The sequence below is a fragment of the Miscanthus floridulus genome, chromosome 15 (assembly GCF_019320115.1).
Source record: "Miscanthus floridulus cultivar M001 chromosome 15, ASM1932011v1, whole genome shotgun sequence".
In the NCBI taxonomy this organism is placed as follows: domain Eukaryota; kingdom Viridiplantae; phylum Streptophyta; class Magnoliopsida; order Poales; family Poaceae; genus Miscanthus; species Miscanthus floridulus.
Genome location: NC_089594.1, coordinates 76670119 through 76693998, shown reverse-complemented (window position 1 = coordinate 76693998; position 23880 = coordinate 76670119). Strand labels below are relative to the sequence as shown.

The window sequence follows — 23880 nt, the reverse complement described above, 5'->3', positions numbered from 1 at the left end:
CAACCTCGTCATCTAGGAGTTCGTAGAAACAAGTGAGAGCATAGCTCGCCATCCCCACGAATTCAGATGTGATTGGAGGTGACGTCAGCATTTTTTGGAGCCCCCGGGCATACGCGTCCGTAGGGGACGCGGGGCCATAGGGGGACCAGTCGAATGGCTATTGTGGTATGGACAACGCGGTCCCTCCGAATAATTGACAAAAGATAGTAAATAGCGAGTACATAATAGCATGTACATTACTCATGGCGGGGTTTGAGCAGAGAGTTTGCTCGAAATTAAGCGTAGGCGCCTCATCGTTGAAGTCGTCGTGTGTCTCGGAGCCGATGGAGGGTGCCCCTCCGACGGGCGCCAGAACAAGTGCCTCCTTGCGAAGGTGTAGTACGCCGAGCCAGTCGGCGATGAAGTCCAGGCTTCTGAAGAGGAAGGCCTGGGACGGCTCAAAGACAGGTGGAACCCACATCCCAACAGGTGGGAGTGCGGGAAACTCCAGCGACCCAAAGCGAGTCGTATCGCTTGAGCCCGCCATGGCGATGGTGGCAGAAAAGTGGGCCATCCGATGACCAAAAGTGTGAACGTACAACGTCTTCCCCACGAACGGCGCCAACTATCGATGCAAAAAGTGACCAACACATAAATATTTGTAGTTTTGCCATACGTTGTGATCGGATATGGCCTAGCACTCAATGACACAGGGTTTATACTAGTTCAGGCAACATGCCCTACGTCCAGTTTGAGTCGGTCGGTGACTTTATTCCTGAGCCCAGGTGCTCGAAGTTTGCCATGGGGTTAAAATGGAAGGGAGAAAGATGGGGGGTGCAAGCGGCCTGGCCGGACTCCAGACTAAAGGGCCGAGAGTTACGGGAGCTCCGCTATGAGCTAAGTGTTCGAGCGTGTGCTCGAGTATTTTGAACCTAGTGGTTTTGTTGTGTGTGTGAGTGAACTCATGGATCTATCTGTTGGGAGAGAGCGCATCCTCTTTTATAGATGAAGGGGGCGGCCTTACAAGCGAGAGAGAGAGAGTACGCATGCTACTAAGTCTTATTGCCCACGTCGTCTGGTACAAGATGATGGTAGGCACCCATAACACTGTTGTTGTCAGACGCATGTGGGAGATTTTACCGTATTCACCATGTATGGTAAATGACAGCTCCCACAACACTGTTGATGTCCAGAGGAGTGTGGGGGGAGCCTTACCGTGTTTGCCTGGTATGGAGTTGATGGCGCCTACAACACTGTAGGGCAAATGTCGGCGCTCACAACACTGCTTGGGTTCTGACATGCCTGGAAGGTTGTAGGGCACCCCTCTGACATGTCCTATCGGTTACTGTCCTGCAGGTGTGCAGGGTATGGTCCTTGGTATCACGGTTGACTTGAGTGCCCTGCCTTACATGCTCCGTCCGTTTCCTAGTCCTCACCGAGCGGGCGTCCCCGGTCGGTTGGTTCCAGATGGCTCTGACTGCGTTAGTTGGAGAAGAGCTATAAGCAGGGGGTTCGGTGCATCCCCGATCGGAGACGCGGGCTGGAGTTCGGAAGCGGTGTTTGGCCAGGCCATCCGGTCGGAGAGGCGGACCAGATTCGGAAGCGAGCGTTGTTCCTCCTTGGTGAGGCCTTCTGGTCGGAGATTGGATCACCCTTCTGGCTTGTCGTTTAGGTATTTGGGATGGCCCAGGAGTTGTGCGTTGTTCGCAACGTCGTCTGCTGGGCCGAGCCTTTGCTTGGAAGCCGGTCCATGAGGGACCCGGGTTTATGAACCCGACACTATCCATGCGATGATTTGCTCCACTTGCAACACCATGGCCTCCTCTATTGCTCGGATATGGACAAAACCTAGCTGCATCCATTCTGACCTGCTTTTCAATTTTTTTCCCGGCCACGGATCCAAACCTACTTTTAGGTGCCCTTGACATGATTGCAATCCTACAAGAATAAAATTTGGAGAATGAATCCATTGTATATCCTTAGATTGTTGCTCGCGCACAAAATTAAACCCAATAGCAAACATTCAATTCACAATTCCCAACCTTGACTCCAACCACACAAAGTGTATTGTTGGTATCGAATTGTTAAAATGGTTGTCTTTTCATTAGACATCATCAAATGGAACTTAATTAATATAGAAGGTTAACATGTTACTCTAATGTACTTCAACTTCACCCCACCTTTCTTCATCCACACCTAGGGATGGCAACAGGGACCCAATCCTCGAAAGGGATTTCATCCATTAAGGAATGGGGATGGTACGTTTTTACTCGCCATGGAGATACTAATGGCCAGTTTTCACCCCCCCATCGAGGGAAGCGCCAAAGAAAACGTGCTCCCTGTCCCCAAACTCGATCCCGTCGGGGTCCACGTTATGTCCTTGTCTGCCTGTGCTATATGATATATGTTGAAAGAAGCCCAACATCCTATATTTGGCCCAACCCCACTAAAGACGTATAAATTCCTCCAAACCCTAGCGCCTCGATCCCTTCACTTATTCTTTCTCGTTCCCAAGCCGCCAGCCGCCTCGCGCCCACACGCGTCCAAGGGTCGCGGTCTCCCACACGGCCACGTTCTCCATTGCTGCCACACTGAACCGCCGTGGTTTCGCCTCCCGAGTCATCTCCCGCGCACCGCCACTTGCTGACTTTTCTTACCATCCCTCTCTCCGCTAGCTAGTACCCACCGCGGACAGCAAGCACCAAGGAGCCAGGCCAGAGCTTCCATGGCAGCTGCGGGATCCTCTAGTTTGTCTTGCCGCCATAAACTTGATGCCGATGTCGATTTGTTGTTGGTCACTTCGAGAAACTTTAATATGTAGTCTTAGTGTCTTTCCATGGATCTATGAGACTAATGAACTTGCGAAAGAATGAATGGTGAATGGATAAATTGTTATTTCTGTCATGTTTGTTCTCATTTGGTATATGTTTGTATGTACTTCCAATTCTTTGCCTGCTATTTAATTCCGCTAATTTTTGCAACTTACAAATGTTGTAGTCTTCTTTTGATGTTGCTTTATGAGGAATCATCGGGGACGGAGACCCCATTGGGTGTATAATCCCCATTTGGGGACGTGGATGGGGGAAAACTTGCCCCGAAAGCGCAGTCGAGGATGGGGAGCAGGGCATCAAATTATGTCGATATGAGAACGTTAAGGCAAAACCCGATAGGGTTAGACCCGTTGCAATCCCTATCCACATCAAAACCCATTCATTTTTTTCTCTACACAAGCTCTAGCCGCTAGTGAAATATGATTGGTACCAGAATCGTGGTCTTTGTATCAGAATCGGGCAGGACTGGATGCGTGAGCTCTTAGTAAAATATGATTGGTATCGGACGTGTGAGCAGGAATCAAGGTTTCGTATCGCCAGGTAGACGATGACTTTGGAGTGTGTATATGAGTGCATGCTTTGGTATTCGTATATAGCGCCGTCTTTGTGTGCACGGTGCACACGTAGGTACCAAGCAAACGTTGCCAGCTGTGAAGGTCTTGCTTTACGTCCATCGGATATATACATACTTGGTTTTTCTAGATATAATTTTTTTAACTATGTATGCATCTAGACATAGAGTCTGTTTAGAACTGCTTAGCTCCATATTTTTTAGTCCAATAGAACGTATAGCTTGCATTATCTATTCCAATATGTTTTGGAATCGGACTTTACGACTAGATGACACGCGCTATTCTAACTTCTATAAGCATGGTTCGTGAGTCTGGATCACGAACGAACAATAAATTAATTGTGACTCTTCTCTCTAATTTATCACGAAAACAAAACCATCTTTTACGATAGAGATAATGAAGGGACATACAAACTTGGATGAGAGTGGAGAGTCAAAAATTGGAGAGAAATTTTCGCATGACACGACCTGATCCCTCTCGTGCTTCGGCCTGTTCCAGGTCAGGACCTCGTTGGGCCATGCCGATATAGCACGGCAAGTCTTTACTTCGTGCACCTTCTGTCATGTCGTACATAGGACGACCTTTGAAATATCTTTGTTAATTTTCTTTATCTAGTCGTGAAAAAATATTTTCGTATATACTATTTTTTTAAAAAAATTTTGTTAATTTTGTTAATCATTTAATAATATAATTAGATTATTTGAGAGAAAATAATAATTAGATGAGAGGGTAGTACAGACAGCTTCAATTGGCGTGGACTCAATCTTAACGGTGAACGGCAGCCACGGCCCATAAGACGAGGCGATGATTGGAGCGACAACGGCAACAATAGAGCTAGTGGGCTGAAGCCGGCATGACGTACGGCACGCGGACCCAGCAATCTATAGGCCCGGTCTTAATATATGGGCTGGCCCATCTTTTCCTGTCTTGCTGGAGTCGAAGTCGGCCCACCGACCTATAGTAGGATATCTCCCGGTCATCGATCTTCTTTCTTCGCAAGAAAAAGAAAAACAAATCGTTTGTTTGCCCTTCCGACTACGTCTGCCCTGACTCGGCTTCTTTTTTCCGGCGTCGACGGCGGGGCGAGCGGCGGCGCCCTCTTCACTGTGACCTTCGCCGCGACGAGTCTCCTCCTGGTACACACCCCTCCCTCCCCTACCGCTCCCTTTCCTCCCTGCCTGCTGTGCGAAATCGAGCATCCCGAAACCCTAATCTGAGATCTGACCCAATTTACATGTATGTGCTAAACCCAATAGATTCGATCTTCTTTGCCAAAAACGAAAGAGCTACGCATGTCCTATACTGGATCCGCCGCTTGTGCGTTTGCTCGTGTTGTTAGTTTGTTACAAACAATACGGCTTGCTTGCAGTTTCAGTGTCATGGTGACCCGTAATATTTTAACAGATAACCAAGTAGTGCGCCTTGCGCCTGTGGGGAGATTCCAGGATTTGATATGCGAGTAATCGATTACCCAGAGTCCCTTGTATGGGTGCCCCTGTGGGGAAAGGCAAGGGATTTGATATGTCTGTATTCCAGTAGCTAATTCTCCCAAAACCTGTTCCTTTGCTTGTTACCTGTCAGTTTTTTTCTTGATGACTGGCAATAACAATGAAAACCAAGATGCTGTGATTCGTGGTTACTTGATATGTGAAAGTTTTGCCTGTTTGCTTTGGTGTGGGTAGAATTTTCATCATTCTATTTCTACCTCCAATCTCAAGAGCATGATGTTTTGGACAAATCAAATATAAGGAAAGAAACAAGTGATGTAGTATGTATGAAACAACTTCTTCTTTTCGACAGCAGAGAGTACATACATATGGATTCTTTCTTTATGACTTGGCAATAACAATAAAAACCAAGATGCTGTGGTTCGTGGTTACTTGATCTGTTGAAAGTTTTACCTATTTGCTTTGGTGTGGGTAGAATTTTCGTCATTCTACCTCCAATCTCTAGAGCATGATGACTTGGACAAATCAAATATAAGGAAAAAAAAACAAGTGATATAGTATATATGAAACGACTTCTTTTTTTCGACACCAGATAGTACATACATATGGATTCCATAATTATCAGCACTTGTACAAATTTTGTCATTCTACCTCCCGTCTCTAGAGCATGATTATTTGGACAAATCAAATATATGGGGCAAAAAAACAAGTGATATAGTATGTCTGAAACGATTTATTTCTTCTGACAGCGGGTAGTACGTACATATGGATTCCATAATTATCAGCACTTTGTATTGTACTATGTAATAATTTTCTACTACTCATATTGACCGGGCTCTGTTCACCATTTCTAATATATTATTGTGTTCATCTCTCTTGCAGTGGGAATTCACCATGTCTTCATCGATGCAATCTTCATACCTCCCTGCTACCACTGGGTCCATAGCAAAAGCTCAGGAGGCCAAGGACGCTTCGGAGTCCATCTCAATCCTCTACCATGTGCTTGAGGATCCCTCTTCATCAGCGGATGCACTGAGAGTAAAAGAGTTTGCCATTACGAATCTCACAAACTACCTCACAAAAGAGAACAGAGCTGAGGATCTCAGGAACCTTTTGACCCAGCTCAGGGCCTTTTTTGCATTGATCCCTAAGGCAAAGACCGCGAAGATTGTGCGTGGCATCATTGATGCCGTTGCCAAGATACCTGGAACATCTGAGCTTCAGATCTCACTGTGCAAGGAGATGGTAGAATGGACCCGTGCGGAGAAGCGAACCTTCCTCAGGCAGCGTGTGGAAGCAAGGCTGGCAGCCCTTCTGTTAGAGAATCAGGAGTATACTGAGGCCCTCACACTCCTCTCTGGACTCATCAAGGAAGTCAGGAGGCTGGATGACAAGTTGCTTCTTGTGGACATTGACCTCCTGGAGAGCAAGCTCCATTTCTCTCTGAGAAACCTTCCAAAAGCCAAAGCTTCTCTGACCGCTGCAAGAACTGCAGCCAATGCCATTTACGTGCCACCATCTCAGCAGGGCACTATTGATCTGCAGAGCGGAATCCTTCATGCTGAAGAGAAGGATTACAAGACTGCTTACAGCTACTTCTTCGAAGCATTTGAAGCTTTTAGTTCACTGGAAGATCCCAAGGCCATCTTCAGCTTGAAGTACATGCTTCTGTGCAAGATAATGGTCAACCAAGCTGATGATGTTGCAGGAATCATCTCATCAAAGGCTGGCCTGAAGTATCTGGGTCCTGATGTTGATGCTCTGAAATCTGTGGCCGATGCCTATTCCAAAAGGTCTCTGAAGTACTTCGAAACTGCTCTCCGTGATTACAAAGCTCAGCTGGAAGAAGATCCTATTGTCCACAGGCACCTTTCTTCACTGTATGATACTCTCTTGGAGCAGAACCTCTGCAGGTTGATTGAGCCCTACTCAAGGGTGGAGATTGCCCACATTGCAGAGATGATTGAGCTGCCAATCAAACATGTTGAGAAGAAGCTGTCCCAGATGATCCTTGACAAGAAATTCGCAGGGACACTAGATCAAGGCGCTGGCTGCCTCATCATCTTCGAGGACAGCAAGACTGAGGAGATCTTCCCTGCCACGCTTGAAACGATCACGAATGTCGGGAAGGTTGTGGACAGCCTGTACATGAGATCGGCCAAGATCATGGCCTGAGATGCAGTGGACGGCCTAGGTGTTAACTTCTTTTCACGGTCTACTGTCAGTTCAGTTGACCATACTTTAGCTCTCCAAGTGTCATCTTATTCTGCAATTTTTTTTCATCTTTTTCTTTTTCAGGTGGCGGACTGTGTTGTGTTACAATTAGCCATATTGCTCATGGATACTCTTGTTTCGGGATGATGGAAGTACTGTTTAACACTATTTCCTTTTTCCTACTTTATGTTATTTCCACTGGCGTGAAAATCCAGGTTAGCTACCTCTGCACCTGTTGTGAACAGGTGACATGTTAGCCATTTGTTAGATGTCGTATAATCACTGTTTGTCTAAATGGTCGTTTATCCTGTATACACACCGTTTAAATGCTTCACGATAGTACACCGTTTTTGTTTAACTGGCCGTATGAATTTTTGTATGGCTGTTTCTTGCATATGTCGAAGCGACGAAACGAATGCCTCTTTCTTGCATAGTTGCATTTGTCAAAGGGGCGAAACGTACGCGGAAGAAAGCAGCTGACGTAACAATTCATGCAAGGATATGGGGTGGTATGTCATCAAATTGCATACTTTCTGTAAAAATGAACTTCTGTTTGGTAAATCAAATGTCCTCATTGTTGTGTGCTGACGAAAGAGTAATAAGATCTTTTTTTTTTCAGGAGATTCAGGTTTGTCAAACAAAAGTTACATATGATTTAACACAGCTCACAGGAAAGTAGCAGTAACATAAGTAATAAGATCTTCATTTCAGTAGATGCAGGTTTACCAAACAGAACTTACATATGATTGACAGTTCTCAGGGAAGTAGCACTAACATAGGCACTTATTAAAGATAACATCTCCAGAGCAACTTTCATACAAACTCTTTTAACTCTAAATAATGGTAGTTACTAAGCTTCATTAACTCAGCCGCAAGTAGTTTTCCTCACTCAGTAGTAGAACTGTATCATTGTTGCTACTTCCTCACCCTTCACCGGTTGTACCTCCAAGTTGGATAGCTAACCCAGAAATACACCCCGTTCGGCTTGCTGAAACTTGGCTGAAATTGGCTGAAAAATATTGTTCTGGCTGAAAAATATTGTTCTGGCTGAATTGTTGTGAGAGAAAAACACTGTTCCGGCTGAAAAAACAAGCCGAACAAGCCGGTTTCTGGCTAAGCCGAACGGGATATTTACAAACATAGGTGCAGAACATCTCATTTGCAAGAGAACATGCAACATTATATTGGTTCGCTGGTTAAGGAATCTCAGGGATATAGCTCATGGTACTGCTAGGAGGAGCTCATCAGGAGTAGAGCACAGCTCTATGCTACAGGTAAGTGCTGCTCGTTGAAGCTGAAACAAGCTTTTGGCTGATTTTGGATGATTTCGGACGATTTAATAGTATTCTGTAAGAGAGAATAAGCTGAAACAAGCTGAAACAAGAAGAGAACTGATCAGCCGAACGAGTGGTTTAGAGTTCTTTGTATGGCCCTGATAGTGTTTGGAGTCGTCCTGCAGCAGCCCCCAATAGGGGGAGCCCCATCTTTGCACCATTCATTTACATAAGAAACAAAATCACCATCTGATACACCAGTGGATTCCTGCACAGAATATGAAGCATCCAGAGCTTAGACCATCTCAGGCTTATCGTCACATACTATATTTAATTTCGAAATTCTAAAGGACGGCTTGTATTTAACAAGGAAAAGTGCTGAAGAGGATAATATAAAAATGCACATTGTTGGCTATGCATATGTATTCATTCAGAGGAAAAACAAAATAAGAGAACACATCTCCCATTTATCATGCTTCCACTGATGCAAGACTGAATAGCCATGTTTTTTGTGGAAAAAGGAAGAGACCACAATAAGCTCTAGCTGTACAATTCCTAGCACCTAGGGAAGTACATTGCATGCATTTATGTTTTTATATTTGGTGGTTTCAGAACCCCAAATCACATGCACAATATGAAAGTGATAAAACTAAATATTCCCTTGTTTTTTCATGTTCCGAAGAAGACAGCTGCTATATATGATTATATGAACAAGCTTAAGTTTGCTCAATGAACTTACCACCCACTCCTTATTTTCACAATCATATCTTTCACCACTGTTGGGATATATCAGAATAGGCTTGTCCGTGACCTGTGGTAACGCAACAAAGTTAGTCAGATAAAACAGAACTGCAGCCTCCACAACACAGTGATTTGTGCCAAGGGAAAACAAGAATGGAAATCATGATATATGCACTGCGCAGGGATAAGAGGAACATCCATTTGTAATTGAGGGGAAAAAATGTGGTGAGTACTGTGCAAAATGTGGTGGACATTGGGGATACCTTTCTAATGGAGAGTATCAGTCCATGAATAAATCTTGGAGGTGTGCAATTTATCCCGACCGCACCAACCCTTGCACACTTGTCAGCAATAGTAGTGCATTCAATTAACGAGTCACCACTCACAATATGCATTCCATCTTTTGAGTTGAAGGAAAGCCATGCAGGGATATTGATGTTACATTCCTCAAGGAGTTCAACATATGCCTAGAAGACAAAGTAGCCAACGATCAAAGACTACTTCATAAAGAATGGGTAGAAATGCAAGGCAAAAGATTCAGATCACGATGTAGTTGACCTGAGCTTCCAGTTTGTTGGGGATCGTTTCAAAAGCAATCAAATCAGGGCCTGCTTCAGCAAGAACCTGAAACCTCCGCCGATGAAAATCTTTCAGGAACTCTTTTGTACCAGCTTCACCATAATCCCCACTATTTACAGCGAAACAAAAGTGAGTGTCTGGCATAAGTATGTGAAAACATAATCTGTGTCATTAAGTAGTTATAAATACCTGTACTCAGAGCCATCAGCAAGATAAGCCCCATAACTCACTATAGATGCTGCAACCAGAATAGGATGCTGTATAGGAATGGATTTCTCCAAATGTTCCTTCAAGAACATCTCACGAGCTTCCAGTGCAATCTCAACACTCTTTGTTAATAAGTTTTCACTTTGCTCTTTTGAAAAGCGAAGGGCGTTCCTGGTGCAAGCGGTAGAGTCTTACCGCCTGTGACCGGAAGGTCCTAGGTTCGAGTCGCGGTCTCCTCGCATTGCACAGGCGAGGGTAAGGCTTGCCACTAACACCCTTCCCCAGACCCCGCACAGAGCGGGAGCTCTCTGCACTGGGTACGCCCTTTTTTTGCTCTTTTGAAAAGCCCTTTGATTCAAACCCTTGAATAGTGGGCTGCAGTACCCAAGATGACTGTCAGTATCATTGACAAATGGACATCACATGAAGCTGAAAAGTTGAGTGTTTAAAGCATGGGACCTGATACAATGCCGTGATTAGAATGTTTGCACCAGCTTCCAGATAGTCCATATGGACCTGGTTCACCAAATACATAAAGGGTTATTAATGTGCCATGGCAATCTGAAAACGACTGTTTTCCAATGAAACAAGAATTATTTATTTAAATCAAAATTAAAACACAAAAAAGAATATAAGTTGTTGCTTAGGTAACTGCAGGAAGAACAAAGACGTGATTTGAGCAGACGATCACGAGTTCATGACAGAAAATTGCTATTCAGTTCAGTTCACTGTTAACATAGAAGTTTACACATATTAGCCCAGAACTATCTTCGGGAATAAATCACATATACACCTTTCCCCGGATGTCCATGTCCAGCCTCAATAATGAGTTGGGTCAGAAATGAGCTCTGATTCTGATTTCCATAGTGAAGGACTCAGTTGAGGTCCTGACCAAGCATAAGATTCTTGAGGATAAGTCTGGGTGACTGGGTCTGGATAAGACCAATGAGGACACACGCACAGTATGCGCCCAAGACTGCTCTGGTCCAGGGCAAGGTCAAAATCATCAACTAGCATAATTTTTTTTTTCAACGAAACAACTAGCATAAAGTTGTTCATGAACGACCACCGAATTCAGTCACTCACATAGACGCGTAAGCCAATTCGGCAGCAAGCAAGGGCTTTTATTCAAATCTCCACAGCATACCCATATGCTACTGTCCTGTTCACGATGTGGTACCAGCAACTAGCTGTGGGGACGGACGTTCCCAACTATTCTTTTGTTGCAACGATATTTCCTTCCAATACCCTTGGACCATGAAAACAGAAAGAAAGCATCCCCACTCCTACCTTGCAACAAACTACTCCAGTATTAACGAGCAGTGACGCGTCGATCCCATCCCACGTCAAAATCTCAGCTCGTCACTTGTTAATTGTTCCGAATATAGAACAAACAAAGGGGGAAAAGATTAAATTATTGCAGCACGGCCGCATCGCCGCGCGCTTGGCTTCTCCCTCGCTCGAAGAACAGAGGGCGGAGATCCAACAGATCGCCGGAAAGCACCCGACTTCCAACTTTATAGGGAAGCACAAAACGGCGGCCGAATTGGGTATGGTACAACTATAACCAGCACTATGTATCTCAGCACCAGTGTTGACGCCGAGTTGGGTCACCACACCGGTAAAGAGCTAGAACGCTTGATGTAGGGTCTAGCCGAATTTTAGGTCGGCCAGTGCCTAGGGTTTGTCTGCACCCGGACCTCGTGCCTCCAGCGATGAGCACGATACTCAAGACATGTCGCCGGAGGAGCCTCACCGGGAGCGCGATGCGCAAGCGACGCCGACGAGGTCTCTTGAAACCCGAAACCTCACATGCCCGGGAGGGACCCAATCGGGGTGTGCGGTGGCTATAGGCTGCCCTAGCCGGTCTGGCGACTCTAGAGCTTCGTCGTTGTCAACCCTCTAGCCATGCAGCAACGACGAAGAACGAGGAGAAGAGGTAAATGGGAAAAGAGGGTAAAGAGAGGTAGTAGATGTGTTTTTGACGATTGGAAGTTGAGATCCTCAATCGGTCGTGATCCTCTTGTTTATTTAGAAGGGGGTCTTATCCCAGTAGGAAACAAGCCCAAAATGTGTTCTCCAAGTTTCCCACGTCAAAATAGATCCAAAAACCAATTTGGAAACAATTCGGATCGAAATCTGCAGAAAAGTCAGCTTGGTCGACTTCAAAATCGGTCGGGCTAGGTTTCACGGGGTTTCTAGGATTTTGTGTCCTAAGTATTTGGTTGGTGGAGGTGTTGGGCGTCATCCCTTGTCGCTGTTCTTGGCCGACAGTCCTCAACAGCCCCGACATCCTCTCTACTAGAGCCTAGAGTTGTCCGTCAGAGTTGGATTTGCCGATGTGTCATTCCCAGATTCGTCTTCCTCTCGGCATCCATCACATGCTAAGGGCCTGGCCACATGCAAAGATAGACTAAGTGGCAGGAGCAAGCGCGCCCAGGCGGTGGCCGTGCGCCCATCCTTGTCACGATGTGTCATGCCACGGGCGTGACCCTAGGCTTGAAGCGGCCGATACGACTTCATGGGAGCGAAGGAACATAGCCTAGCAAGACCTCATGCTCTATGGCTCTATCCATGTGTCAGGTTTTAGGTGTCTGACAGATTCTGGAGAAGTATTCCTCACGTTGGTCGGGATGGGAAGCTGAACTGAGCAACACAAGGGCACTCGTGGCTGCCCTTGGTTAGTTGTCACCTTCCAAGGTCAGGAACCTAGTGGTCCAAGCCAAGCCCTCGGGCACGGGCGATTTAGGCACGGGCTTGCCCTAGTGGCTTATCTCCTTGGAACCGGGGCCTCTTTCTGGAGTGGGCCGTCTTGGGCCCATCAGGCCTTAGCAATTGTCCGAAGTGTGCACGTGAGTGCCTATGACGGGTGTAGCTCCCAAACCCCTGGTTGATTAGGAGAATCAGTTAGTCGGTCTATCATATTGTCATGGCACGGATCCAAGGGGTTAGGTAACCCGTTTGTTAAGTACTCAACAGGAGCCCCCGAGCCACATGCCCCGGAGTCACCTATATTGAATAAATGATTCTATCATACATATGATTTGCATTCTATGGTCCTTAAAACCATATGCGACAATGGAGGTGAGCCACATGCCAACACGTGTGCCACAACGCTTATGGGCTCGAGCTGCCAGATCAAAGCGAGAAGGATGAAAGTGAGGAACAAAGGACAAAGAGACAGGAGAGAAGTGAAGGACAAACCGACTAGAGGGAGAGTGAGAGACGAAAGAAAGAAATTTACCGCTTTTAGTATTATGTATAGATATATCAGCTTCAAACTAAAAAAAGGCAAGAGTAAGGGATGGCGGAGCAGCAAGGGGACGGAACAGAAGTGGGGAACGGACAGACAACGAAGAGAGTAAGAAACAGAAAATATAAATTTTACCACTTATAATATTATAAGCACAGATAGGTCGGATAATCTTATCCGGTTATAAACTGTTTACGACTCGAATTCTGCACCCTTCCTAAAATAACTGACCAAATACCTGAATGTCCCATTAAGACTCTTAAAAAACAGTTCGTGGAAGGAGTCTAAAAAATGCCATAGCAACGTCAGGATTGACGTGCATCAAAACACATCCTGGGTGATATGGACAAGAGGTAGCGATGCAAGCGGGGTATGGTGAAGGGCATCTCAAGATTCTCAGCTAAGAACGAACACCGCGCATTGGAGCATCCTCCGGCTCTCCTGGCCTCTTGCAACCAATTCTGTATATATATGTTACTAGGGCCATCGTTGTATATTTCTACGACCATTTCCCTCTTCCTATGCCAGACGACCACTCCACCACTGCCCTCTCGCCTGTGAAAATACAGCATCCACGCCAAGCTAGCTAGAAATATAAAGCTCGTGGCCTTGTGGCGGCACTTTCTCCCTGTCCTGCTCTTCACCGCGTCAACCACCACCAAACAGACCCTTATTAACAATAACGTCAACATGATATAGAGTTGAGGTTATTGTTAATAATTAAGTTTGTGGAAGTTATGGTTCACATTTTTACTAATTATATATTGTTGATAATAAGTTTGTGGATGTTATGCAATGGTCTATGGTATTAAAGACAGTTGCATATCCATTACTCATTTACTCATGATGCATATGGGGCTACCTAGCCAACAATTATCCGGCCTGTTCGCTGGTTGGTTTCTGGGCTGATAAGCTCGGCTGGTGCTGGTTTGTTGTGAGAGAAAAATACTGTTGGCTAGCTGATAAACCCTGGCTGAAACCAACAAGCGAACATGCTGATCATGTGGAAGCTGATCTTTCAGACACAAAAATCCACTGACATCCTCTCTCGTCTGTATTTGTGCTTGTGCCCGTGTGCCTATGTCCGTGGTTGATTTCTTTCTTTCATTTATTTGAGTTAGTGTCGTAGAATTTTAATTTCTTTTTCCCTAATTAATTTTGTTCCTTGTTAACCAAATTTCAGCTGTCTCTCGTGTGCTGGTGATTTTTTTTTCGAAGTATCACGTACCTAGCATCAAAAGCAAAATTTGCATCAAGGGTCCTCCTTTACTATCATACATAAGATTTTTAGAGCCAGTCAAAATTGATTTTTAGAGACAGTCTTAAAACCACTAGTACGCTGATTCAAGAAATGAGATATTTCTAGGATGGTCATAAACCACCCATAAAAATCGATTTTTAAAGGTAGTTTTATTAAGTCAATCGTCTCTAAAAATTGTTTTACTTTTAAAAATCATAAAAAAATAGAAAAAATATTTTTGTGTGTTTGAGGAGCTACCTCGCGGTTGCAGTTGTCGTGAGATCTGTTTTCTTATCATTTTCCCACAAATGCGTCCTTGGAGATTCGAACCTATAATCTCCGCTGCACCACACAATCGTCTGTGATAAGTATTGGATGCTATCATTTTGCATTACCTAAACTATCTCAATAAAAAAATGAACAACAAAATTTTTAGATCTCATTGAGCACTAGAACTTTAACATAGGGCATGCCACTAAGATAGTGTGATTTTTAATTTCAAAATCTAAGAATATAAAAGTTGTCAACTACAACATTTGAAATCTCATCGAACTCTATAATTTTTATATAAATTTTGTCTCTATCTGACTTCATTTAAAGAAGTTATGAATTTATTTGTTTATTGGCAATTATTTGCAAGGATTGACTTAGTCAACTGGCCCTAGAAATAACCTATTTTCATCCACCGCTTAAAATTAGGATTTTAGAAGCGATTCCTTATGTCACCCGTCTTTCAAAATAGGTATCGCTTTTTTCAGAGTTATTAAGTGAATTGCCCCCTAGAAACTGATTTCTAAAAGTTGTTTGTAAGCCGTAGTGCATCACACAGTATTTGTAGAAGGGGTTGACTAAGTCTACCGCCCATGAATAGATATAAAAGGTTATTGTAAAACCGAGTTGTGTACCCGTGCTCCCTCCCTCTCTTCGTTTGTCCTCCTCAGTTGGTACCACCATAGCCCCCGCGCCCACCCCAAACCCCACCATGCTCCAACATCTGTTGACAGCGGTAAAACTTCGGAAGAACACTTAGGGTGTATCTTATTCATCTTATCTCTCGTGTTTTAGCCCTTTAAGAGCAACTATAAGAGTCACTTTATATCTTTCTGTAATGATAGAAATAGATATTTTGTTAAAAAATCCTCTCTGACACAACTTTTTCATGTCGAGCTCCAAATATTTTTGTCCTATGTTCCTGATTTCTTGCTCACTAAAGATAGAGAGTGGAGATGGCTCACCAAACTGCCGAACAAGATATAAACAAGTCGTTGGAGAATGAAGAAATATAGAGAGTGATTTTTATTAAATAACTTCCAAATGAAGATTCAGAGTGTGGGTTTAAGAAAGATAAATCTAAGGCTCCGCTTGGTTGGGCTTTTAGGGCTGTTTTTGCTTCTCAAAAGCCAAAATCCCAACCAAAGGGCTGCTTTTGGATGCTGATTAGGCTTTTGGCTTTCTGCTTTCGAAATGGGTAGAATAAAGAATGCTTTCGTAGTTGTTTCAAAAAAGATAATGATGGGAGATATATTTTATACTTGTTTAACCAAATGTGCGATGATTTCCCTCCACCACTGCCCCCTCGCTCGCTTGTGAAAACACAGCGTATCCACGTCAAGCTAGCTAGCTACATGGCTTTGTGGCAGCGCCTTCTCCCTGTCCTGCTCTTACTCGCCGCAACCACCACCACCTGGCTCGCTGGAGTACACGCCGATGAGTACACGCCATTTCCGTCGCCATTCTGCTCAACAGACAACTTCACCGCCGGGAGCACGTACCAGTTCAACGTCTACAAGCTCGTCGAGCTCCTCGGCCAGGGCGCCACCCTTAACGGCGGCTTCGTCAACACTAGCTACGGATCTGGGCACGACCAGGTCTTCGGCCTCCTCATGTGCTACGCGGACTACACCTGGGACAAGTGCGTGAGGTGCCTGGACGCGGCGGTTTCCTGGGTGGGCGCCGGGTGCCCGTACACAGCCGGTCGGCGAGCGTCAACTACGACAGGTGCCTCATCCGGTACTCGAACCAGCCCTTCTTCGGCGACGCGGACCAGCTCGACCTCGCGACATGGGTGGTGCGCTCGAACGACTACACCTTCGACGCCGACGACGCCGCCCGCATGAGCGACGCGCGGTGGGCGCTGGTCGGCAACCTCACTGAGCAGGCCGCCGTCTCGCCCCTGCGGTTCGCCTACAACAGCTCCAGCTACATGGACTCGAAGAGCAACTCGCTGGAGATGTACGCGCTGGCGCAGTGCAGGTGGGACTTGGTACACGACGAGTGCACCAAATGCCTCGGGTACCTGCGCGATCAGCTGGTGACGAACATACCGAATGACACCGCTGGCTACCTCTTGGGGTACAGCTGCTACATCAGATACAACATCACGGGCCCCATGGAGATCATCGCGCCGCCGCTTCCACCAGCAGGTTAGCAGTGCATTCTAGCTCCGATCCTTTAGTTTTTTCTTCTACGAAAGTCATCGATATTTGATTATCTCATTACTGTCTTTATAAACCGACTATGTTGAAAAGCTGCTGCGAGTGTGAAAAAGTTGTTGTGAACTATTATGCTGTAAAAACGCTATAAATTGTTTGCTTGAAACAACTATAAAACCTATATCCTCTCTTTTTTTTCTTCCCTGAAACAACTGTAAAAAATCTCTATTTCCACCCATTTGTACGAAAGCAGGATCCCAGGTGTTGTGAAAATTCAGGTTCTATCCATTTGGTTGATTTTATGCCTTTTGGCAGTAGAATCACTTTCAAGAAGCTGAACCAGATACGGCGTAAGTCGTTTTGACTTTTATACATATATAGGCCCTGTTTGTTTCGCTGAAATTTGGCTTATGCTGCTGCTTATGCTGAAATACTGTGAGAGAAAAACATTGTTCTTTCGTTGTATGCTAAAGTAGTGCTGCAGAACAGGACGATAGTTTTTTCTATACGTCTAGTTATATATGCCAGCCTTGGATATATTATACTTGTATATATTTGACAGGGCAACTTTAGAAGCATGATATGACCCAATGCATCTAGAGTAGCCAAATACTCCCTCCTATCTCAGACTTTGCGTAAGAAATGAAGTAAGAATTAGATATGGGTGCCAAGTATATCATCGATTAGTGTTAAACACGATTATGAACCATAATATAAGTGGAATATTTGGATTCCTGTATATATTATATTATGGTCGATTATTCTTAGTTTAAGTGAAAATTACTCATAATTACAAAAAAAAAACAGGTCTGAGGTGGATTATAGGATTATTGTAGTTTGATGTTTTGATTCTAATAAATTAACAATCCACCTTATAATCTAGTCTGTTTGAGTTACAACTAGAGACTTGTTTGGATACCCTATTATAATAATCAAATAATGATCTAAACAAGATTGATTGTACTATGGATTATAGTAATAAAACCCCATGATTGCCATAATCCAATAATCCAAAAAACACCTGACTTTAGGGGATTATGGTTGTTGAAAGTCCAAATTGCCCCCTCCCCCATTTTCTCTTCTCTTGCCCTGTCATCTTCTCTAAAGAGTAAGATAAGAATTTTTCACTTAACCAACTCCAATAATTCAGAGATCCAAACATTCTGGTTATTATAATCTATAATCCTGATTATTATAATCTATAATCCTTATTATAAATAATGAGAAAATTATTTTCTGCGCCTAAAAAAGTGTTGCTTAGTTTCTTGGTCTTTTTTCGAACTTGGCTATTTGGCCCTAAAACGAATTTTCTTTGGTTTCTTGGCCCTTCCGTTAGTTTGATGGGCTAACGGTGTTAAGTTATACTAATATGGATTATAAACTTTAATAATTGGACTACTTGGATTCCTGTATTATTATTGTAGATTATTCTTAGGTTATGTGAAAATTACTCATAATTACGAAAAAGTAGGTCCAGGTGAATTATTGGATTATTGTAATATGATGTTTTGATTATAATAAACTAATAATCCACCTTATAATCTAGCCACATTGGATTACAATTAGAGACCTGTTTGGATACCCTATGATTATAATAATCAGGTCGTATAATCAAATTATGTTCCAAACAAGATTGATTATATTATGAATTATTATAATAAAAACTCCCGATTACCATAATCCCATAATCCAGAAAAGACCTGACTTGGGGGATTATGGTTGCTGGAAGTCCAAATTAGCTCCACCCCCACCTTATCTTTTCTTTTCATGTCATCTTCTAAGCAATAAGGTAACCAACCACAATAATCCAGATCCAAACATTCTGCTTGTTATAATCCCACAATCATGATTATAATAATCTCATGCACAATTCATATTATAATAATTTAGTTGTGATCCAAACAGCTCCTAGATTATTTTTAGCTGATTATTATATATTATAATTATAAAAGATCCAAACAGACCTGAAAAGGTGCATTGAAGTTACTATATACTTATACTTATATATATATGATTTGAAAACGTTTAGGGAAAAAGCTAGGCAGACTCATTATTACTAAAAAAATGCTTGATTTCTATGTGTGGGTAAATTTCATTTTTAAAGGTTGTTTTTTAGGTCTATAAAAGTCATGTGGTCACGTAATTTTTCATGCAAAATACTTATGCGTGCACTTATATTAAGAAACATGTACCATATGTTTCTTACCATCCCACTATACATGTCTCGCCTGTTGCAATATGAAATATTTCCTTTAGTAACTTTCATTGGAACAATTTTTAGAGAAAGGATGGCTCTCGCTCCTTGTATAAGGCCTGCTTCTAGCAAATAAATAAAGAGCTTATAATCAACATTGGGACCCTAAACTCTCAAATAAATACTAGACCAGTTGGTCAAGCCTCCGGATTGTGGTTCCCGTGACTAGAGTTTGAATCATTTGTTAGGCAAATTTCTAGTCTGTGATGTGGAAAAAAAAACATCGCCTGTCCCGCGTTCCCAAAGCATAGGTAAAATGGACCGGCCCTCTCACTGCGTAACGGGCCCCTGTGTGCGGGCGGGGCACGGGGTTCGGGGTTGTTTCGGGCTGGGTGAGAAGTCCCCAACCTTACGGTAAAATAGTTCGGGGTTGTCTACCCCCGTAGCCCGAGTTTTTTTCAAGTGATAGCTACAAGTCTACAACTTTGATATATACTCCCAAGTCCCACCGTCCTGAAATATAGCTCAGTCTAGCTAGCCACTTAGAAAAAGTTAGGAAAAGGGCAATAGACACATGTATCCCTCACTTAGCTTCCTAATCTGTCGAAATCCGATTCTATTCCCCATAATTAAAGGGTGGACTCTTAGTTTTCTCATACAAATATCACAAGTATTGAATCATGTATTTCTATTTAGTAAACATTATTTTTTATTCCTCAAATCTTGTGTATTTGAGGAAAATTTTCAAATGCCAGAATACGCTATATTACAAGATGGAGGAAGTACCTATTAATGTTCAAGGTCATTCACAAAAATTCAAAATAAAATAAATTTTAAAATATAATTATTAAAACAAATATTTGGGCATTTAAATGATTTCAAATCAAAAGGTTATCAACTGCAAAGTTAAAGATTGTGTCGAGACTCGAGAACTACAATATTCGCGTAGATCATGTTAACACTTGATGTTGTTTTAAAAATTCAAAAGTTTTAATTTAAAAAATATGAGAACTTAAAAAACTAATATTTATGTCTCTAAACTATCTCAAATCAAAAGGTTATCAACTGCATAGTTGTATATCTTGTAGAGGTATGTAATTTTTACAAAAAAATGTGTCTCCATCTAACTTCTTATGAAAAGGTTATGAGTTTACTTGTACGACAGCTATAAGCTATTTGCATAGGTGGTTTTTTTAAACTAGCCTCATTTTCAGAGGCAGTTTCCTTAGAGGTCCATGATAGTTATTATTTTTAGAGGTGGTTGCTGCATCCTGGAAATGAAAGGTGGTGTTGAAGCAAGTTTCATCCTACAATTGACTTATGGCGGCTAGAAGCTTATCATGTTAACTTATGGCTGGAAATGAAAGTTCAGATGTTGCAAGGCACTCTGGTTCGGAGCCTCTCTACTGTACACGCAAGAAAAGAAGGAACAAAGCTAAGAACGTTGATCCATACCTCAAGCACAGCGAAGACGGACTGGAATGTATGAGACACAGATCGACAGATCCTGGAAGACAGAGCGAGAGGGAGGGATTAGCAGGCGGCGAATGGATTCACAAAAGCAGAGAATAGGAGAACGAGGTGGCGCACGAACCGGAAGGGGAGACGGGGATGGACGGGGGGATGAACGGGAGGTGTCCGGCAGATGTATTGGGGCTCTACGGCACAAGCAACGATGGCGTCGATTCGGCAGGGAGGGCGGAGTGGGCGGATGACGGCGACAAGGCGGGTCTTCAGGTCAGAGGGCCGGACGACTTGAGAGGGATGCCGCCGCCGCCGCCGCCCGTATCTGGCCGCGAGGAGGAGAGCGACTGCGCGAGGGGAGGAACCCTAGACGGGCAGCAGCGTTTGAGAGGGCGAGCTAGCGGCTGTCGTGTGCCGAGCCTCCTTGAAAGTCAGCCGAACGGCTACACATGGGCTGCAGAACGGCTGGGCTGATCAGCCCATTCAGCAGCAGCCCAGCCAACCAGAAGCAGCCCAGCCGAACATGTTGTCGAAGAGTAATAGCTCGCTGGAGATCTACGCGCTGGCGCAGTGCAGGCATGACTTGGTACACGACGAGTGCACCAATTGCCTCCACAACCTTCGCACTGACCTGGTGAACAGCCTACAGAATGACACCGGTGCCTCTTACTTGGGGTACAGCTGCTACATCAGGTACAGCCTCACAGACGCCTTTGAGATCATGGTGCCGCCTAAACCAGCAGGTTAGCGCACAGTGCACTCTCTCTCTCTCTCTCTTGAATTTGTTATATGGACTGAAACCGTTTTTTGACACGACTTCACTTTACCACTGAAACCTTTTTTTTTGTTCAACTCCACATCTGTCCGTAGAGCTAAAACTGTTTTTTATGGAATGTTCGGCAAAACAGCTCCTAATAGTGGACAAAAAGAAGAAAAAGACCAAAATACACTTCTGTTTTTCCCCTTCTATTTTCCTTCTTCCCCACGCGCTAGCACGGCCTTTCACGGTCTTCAATTCTTCCCCATTGGATAGCATGTGTGCCCGGTGGCCACGCCATCCCCCGCCCCCGCATCCAGCGGTCACGGCCTTCCCGCCCTGTGAAGCTGTGCCAGCATGCCCGCCGTGCCCTCGCTGCCCTGCCCCCCGTCCCCACCCCCCGCCCAGCGGCCACAGCCTCCCCACGCCATCGTCTGCACACACCCGGCGGTAGCACAAGCGTCTCCGCGGCGTGCCCTCCCTGCCCCCGCGTCCGGTGACCACGGCCTCCCAACGCCCGCACCTGGCTGTTCGTGCATGCCAGGCGGCTCACGCGAGCACCTCTCTTCTCCGTGCGGGGTAAAATGGGCCACTGTTCTCCATGGGCCCACAAGGATGAGGTGGAAACTACTATTTTTTGGCTGCTACCTATCCTTTCTGGCTTTGTCTCATCAGGTTTTGATGGACTCATTGAGTGGTGCTCTTTGGTTTTATCTTATTTGGCACAAAACGCTCCAAACAGCTCCAGCAGATGGTGATGGAGCTGTGCCGAACGAAGCCTTAGTAGTGTACTCTAGCTCCGGTCCTTTTTCTTCTGTTTATATTATACACTAGTACATAATATCCAGTGGAGTAGTAAGATAAGATAAAAAGACAGTCTGATACATACAGATGCTATATGTATATGCTGCAGGTAAAACGAAGGGCGTCAACAAACTGATTATGTTGGTAGCCGGCGTGTCCGTAACCGGCATAGTGGAGTTCTTGTTCTGCCTCGGTCTAGCCCGTCAGTACCACTTGCAACGGCGCAAAGCCAGAACGCCGGCCAAGGAGAAATCCACCGGAGCACTGACGTATTTCCGTGGTGAAGCCGTGGAAGTCATCGAGCTGGAGCAAGGGACGACTGGACCAAGGAGATTCTCCTACGAAGAGCTCGCCGCCGTCACCAACAACTTCTCCGACGACAGGAAACTAGGAGAAGGTGGCTTCGGATCGGTGTACCGTGGGTTCTTGCAGGGCCTGAACCTGGACGTCGCCATCAAGATGGTCTCCAAGAGTTCTCAGCAGGGCTGGAACGAGTTCATGTCGGAGGTGAGGATCATCAGCCGTCTCCGGCACCGGAACCTCGTGCTGCTCGTCGGCTGGTGCTACGGCGACGGCGACGACCTCCTGCTCGTCTACGAGCTGGTGCGCAACGGCAGCGTGGACGGCCACCTCTACAACCCAAACAAGAAGCTTACGTGGAGGGTGAGGTATCAGATCGTTCTCGGGCTCGGCTCGGCGCTCCTGTACCTGCACCAGGATACGGAGCTGCGCGTCGTGCACCGCGACGTCAAGCCAAGCAATGTGATGCTGGACGCATCGTTCACTGCCAAGCTTGGCGACTTTGGGCTGGCGAGGGTGATCGAGGACGGCCGGAGGTCACGGACGACGGCGGCGGCGGGCACAACGGGGTACGTGGACCCGGAGTGCCTGAACACCGGCAGGACGAGCGTCGAGTCCGACGTGTACAGCTTCGGCGTCGTGCTCCTCGAGATCGCCTGCGGCCGGTGCCCCGTGGTGACGCTGCCGAACGGGAGCACCGTCCACTTGGTGCACAGGGTCTGGGACCTCCACGAAGCCGGGAGGGTTTTGGAGGCCGCGGACCCACGGTTGGACGGGGAGTACAGTGTCCAGGAGATGGAGCGCGTGCTCGCCGTCGGGCTCTGGTGCGCGCACCCGGACCGGAGCCAGAGGCCGGACATCAGGCACGCCCTCAATGTGCTGCGGTTCGACGCGCCGCTGCCGATCCTCCCGGCCAAGTTTCCGGCCGTCGCAGCACACCTTCAGCCTGTGGCCAATGCATTGTTTGATTCTGCAACCAGCAGCTGCGGCGCACCTGTAATCAGTGCGGGCATTGAGCTGGTTTGACGGAACTGAACTCACCTTAGGAGTTGTTGATTGATCAGGAAACGCAAGGACGTGTGGCATCCGAATATTGCTGGATTGTTTCAGCGTTTTGGGAAGAAGGGACGGGATAAGCAAAGAAGGGTTTTGCCAACCAGTTGTGAATTGTGATTGTCGCAGAAATAGGGTAGGGGACTGGTAGCAACAAAAATCACGAAATATTGGACGAATTTTCCATCGGTAATGCTCCTGTCGGACGTCCGTCCGTTCGGACAGGACGAAAGCGCCTCATGCACGCGCCCTTGCGCCTCCCGCCTCCCCACCTTGTGCCCCTGCACCTCACGACTCACACTTTCCTAAAAGAAAACTCGCGCCTCGCACGGTCGCAAGGACACGTCTCGCGCCGCGCGCCCCTACGCCTGCCCACCTCGCGTCGTGCGCCCCTACGCCTGCCCACCTCGCACGGTCGCACAAGACCCGCCTTGCGCCTTGTGCCACGTGCGTGCCTCACGCTCCCGTCCGTGCCTCACGCTGTCCGCGCCTCACGCCCCCACTCGTGCCGCACATCGCACGTCGCGCACGCCTCACG

At 45.6% G+C, this 23880-nt stretch overlaps 3 protein-coding genes and 1 pseudogene across 5 annotated transcripts; 2 read left to right on the top strand and 2 right to left on the bottom strand.

Annotated features, from left to right (window-relative positions):
* LOC136507709 (uncharacterized) overlaps positions 1–1907 on the bottom strand; it is a 31276-nt pseudogene extending 29369 nt beyond the window's left edge.
* A 2362-nt stretch (positions 1908–4269) lies between these two features.
* On the top strand, positions 4270–7212 carry LOC136508574 (26S proteasome non-ATPase regulatory subunit 11 homolog). 2 transcript variants are annotated; one of them, XM_066503287.1, is made up of 3 exons: positions 4270–4518; positions 5713–7024; positions 7129–7212. In XM_066503287.1, the coding sequence occupies exons 1-2, from the start codon at positions 4285–4287 to the stop codon at positions 7003–7005; spliced, it is 1527 nt and encodes a 508-aa protein (XP_066359384.1). In that variant the 5' UTR covers positions 4270–4284; the 3' UTR covers positions 7006–7024; positions 7129–7212. The 2 variants fall into 2 exon arrangements, with proteins under 2 accessions (XP_066359384.1, XP_066359383.1); XM_066503286.1 differs by having other exon boundaries at positions 5713–7212.
* A 514-nt stretch (positions 7213–7726) lies between these two features.
* On the bottom strand, positions 7727–20825 carry LOC136508575 (homocysteine S-methyltransferase 2-like). 2 transcript variants are annotated; one of them, XM_066503288.1, is made up of 9 exons: positions 20559–20825; positions 20420–20471; positions 14597–14680; positions 10305–10361; positions 9828–10220; positions 9618–9747; positions 9323–9526; positions 9058–9129; positions 7727–8586 (listed from the first exon to the last, which is right to left on the bottom strand). In XM_066503288.1, the coding sequence occupies exons 5-9, from the start codon at positions 9935–9937 to the stop codon at positions 8440–8442; spliced, it is 663 nt and encodes a 220-aa protein (XP_066359385.1). In that variant the 5' UTR covers positions 9938–10220; positions 10305–10361; positions 14597–14680; positions 20420–20471; positions 20559–20825; the 3' UTR covers positions 7727–8439. The 2 variants fall into 2 exon arrangements, with proteins under 2 accessions (XP_066359385.1, XP_066359386.1); XM_066503289.1 differs by lacking the exon at positions 14597–14680.
* On the top strand, positions 15964–23315 carry LOC136507708 (L-type lectin-domain containing receptor kinase IX.1-like). Its single transcript, XM_066502350.1, has 5 exons — positions 15964–16250; positions 16337–16761; positions 20658–20749; positions 20889–21171; positions 22099–23315. Exons 1-5 carry the CDS (start codon positions 15964–15966, stop codon positions 23313–23315), a joined length of 2304 nt encoding a protein of 767 aa, XP_066358447.1.
* The last annotated feature ends 565 nt before the right edge of the window (positions 23316–23880 follow it).

What these genes read in the sequence shown, in the direction of transcription:
- LOC136508575 (XM_066503288.1), bottom strand. Translation starts at nt 9,937, where the DNA reads ATGTTCTTGAAGGAACATTTGGAGAAATCCATTCCTATACAGCATCCT. An exon ending in CCAACAAACTGGAAGCTCAG is followed by an intron (nt 9,527 to 9,617) that starts GTCAACTACATC and finishes TTTGTCTTCTAG; the next exon opens with GCATATGTTGAACTCCTTGA. An exon ending in TGATACTCTCCATTAGAAAG is followed by an intron (nt 9,130 to 9,322) that starts GTATCCCCAATG and finishes GCGTTACCACAG; the next exon opens with GTCACGGACAAGCCTATTCT.
- LOC136508574 (XM_066503287.1), top strand. Translation starts at nt 4,285, where the DNA reads ATGGGCTGGCCCATCTTTTCCTGTCTTGCTGGAGTCGAAGTCGGCCCA. An exon ending in CCGCGACGAGTCTCCTCCTG is followed by an intron (nt 4,519 to 5,712) that starts GTACACACCCCT and finishes TCTCTCTTGCAG; the next exon opens with TGGGAATTCACCATGTCTTC.
- LOC136507708 (XM_066502350.1), top strand. Translation starts at nt 15,964, where the DNA reads ATGGCTTTGTGGCAGCGCCTTCTCCCTGTCCTGCTCTTACTCGCCGCA. An exon ending in GCGGACTACACCTGGGACAA is followed by an intron (nt 16,251 to 16,336) that starts GTGCGTGAGGTG and finishes CAACTACGACAG; the next exon opens with GTGCCTCATCCGGTACTCGA. An exon ending in GGTGCCGCCTAAACCAGCAG is followed by an intron (nt 21,172 to 22,098) that starts GTTAGCGCACAG and finishes TATATGCTGCAG; the next exon opens with GTAAAACGAAGGGCGTCAAC.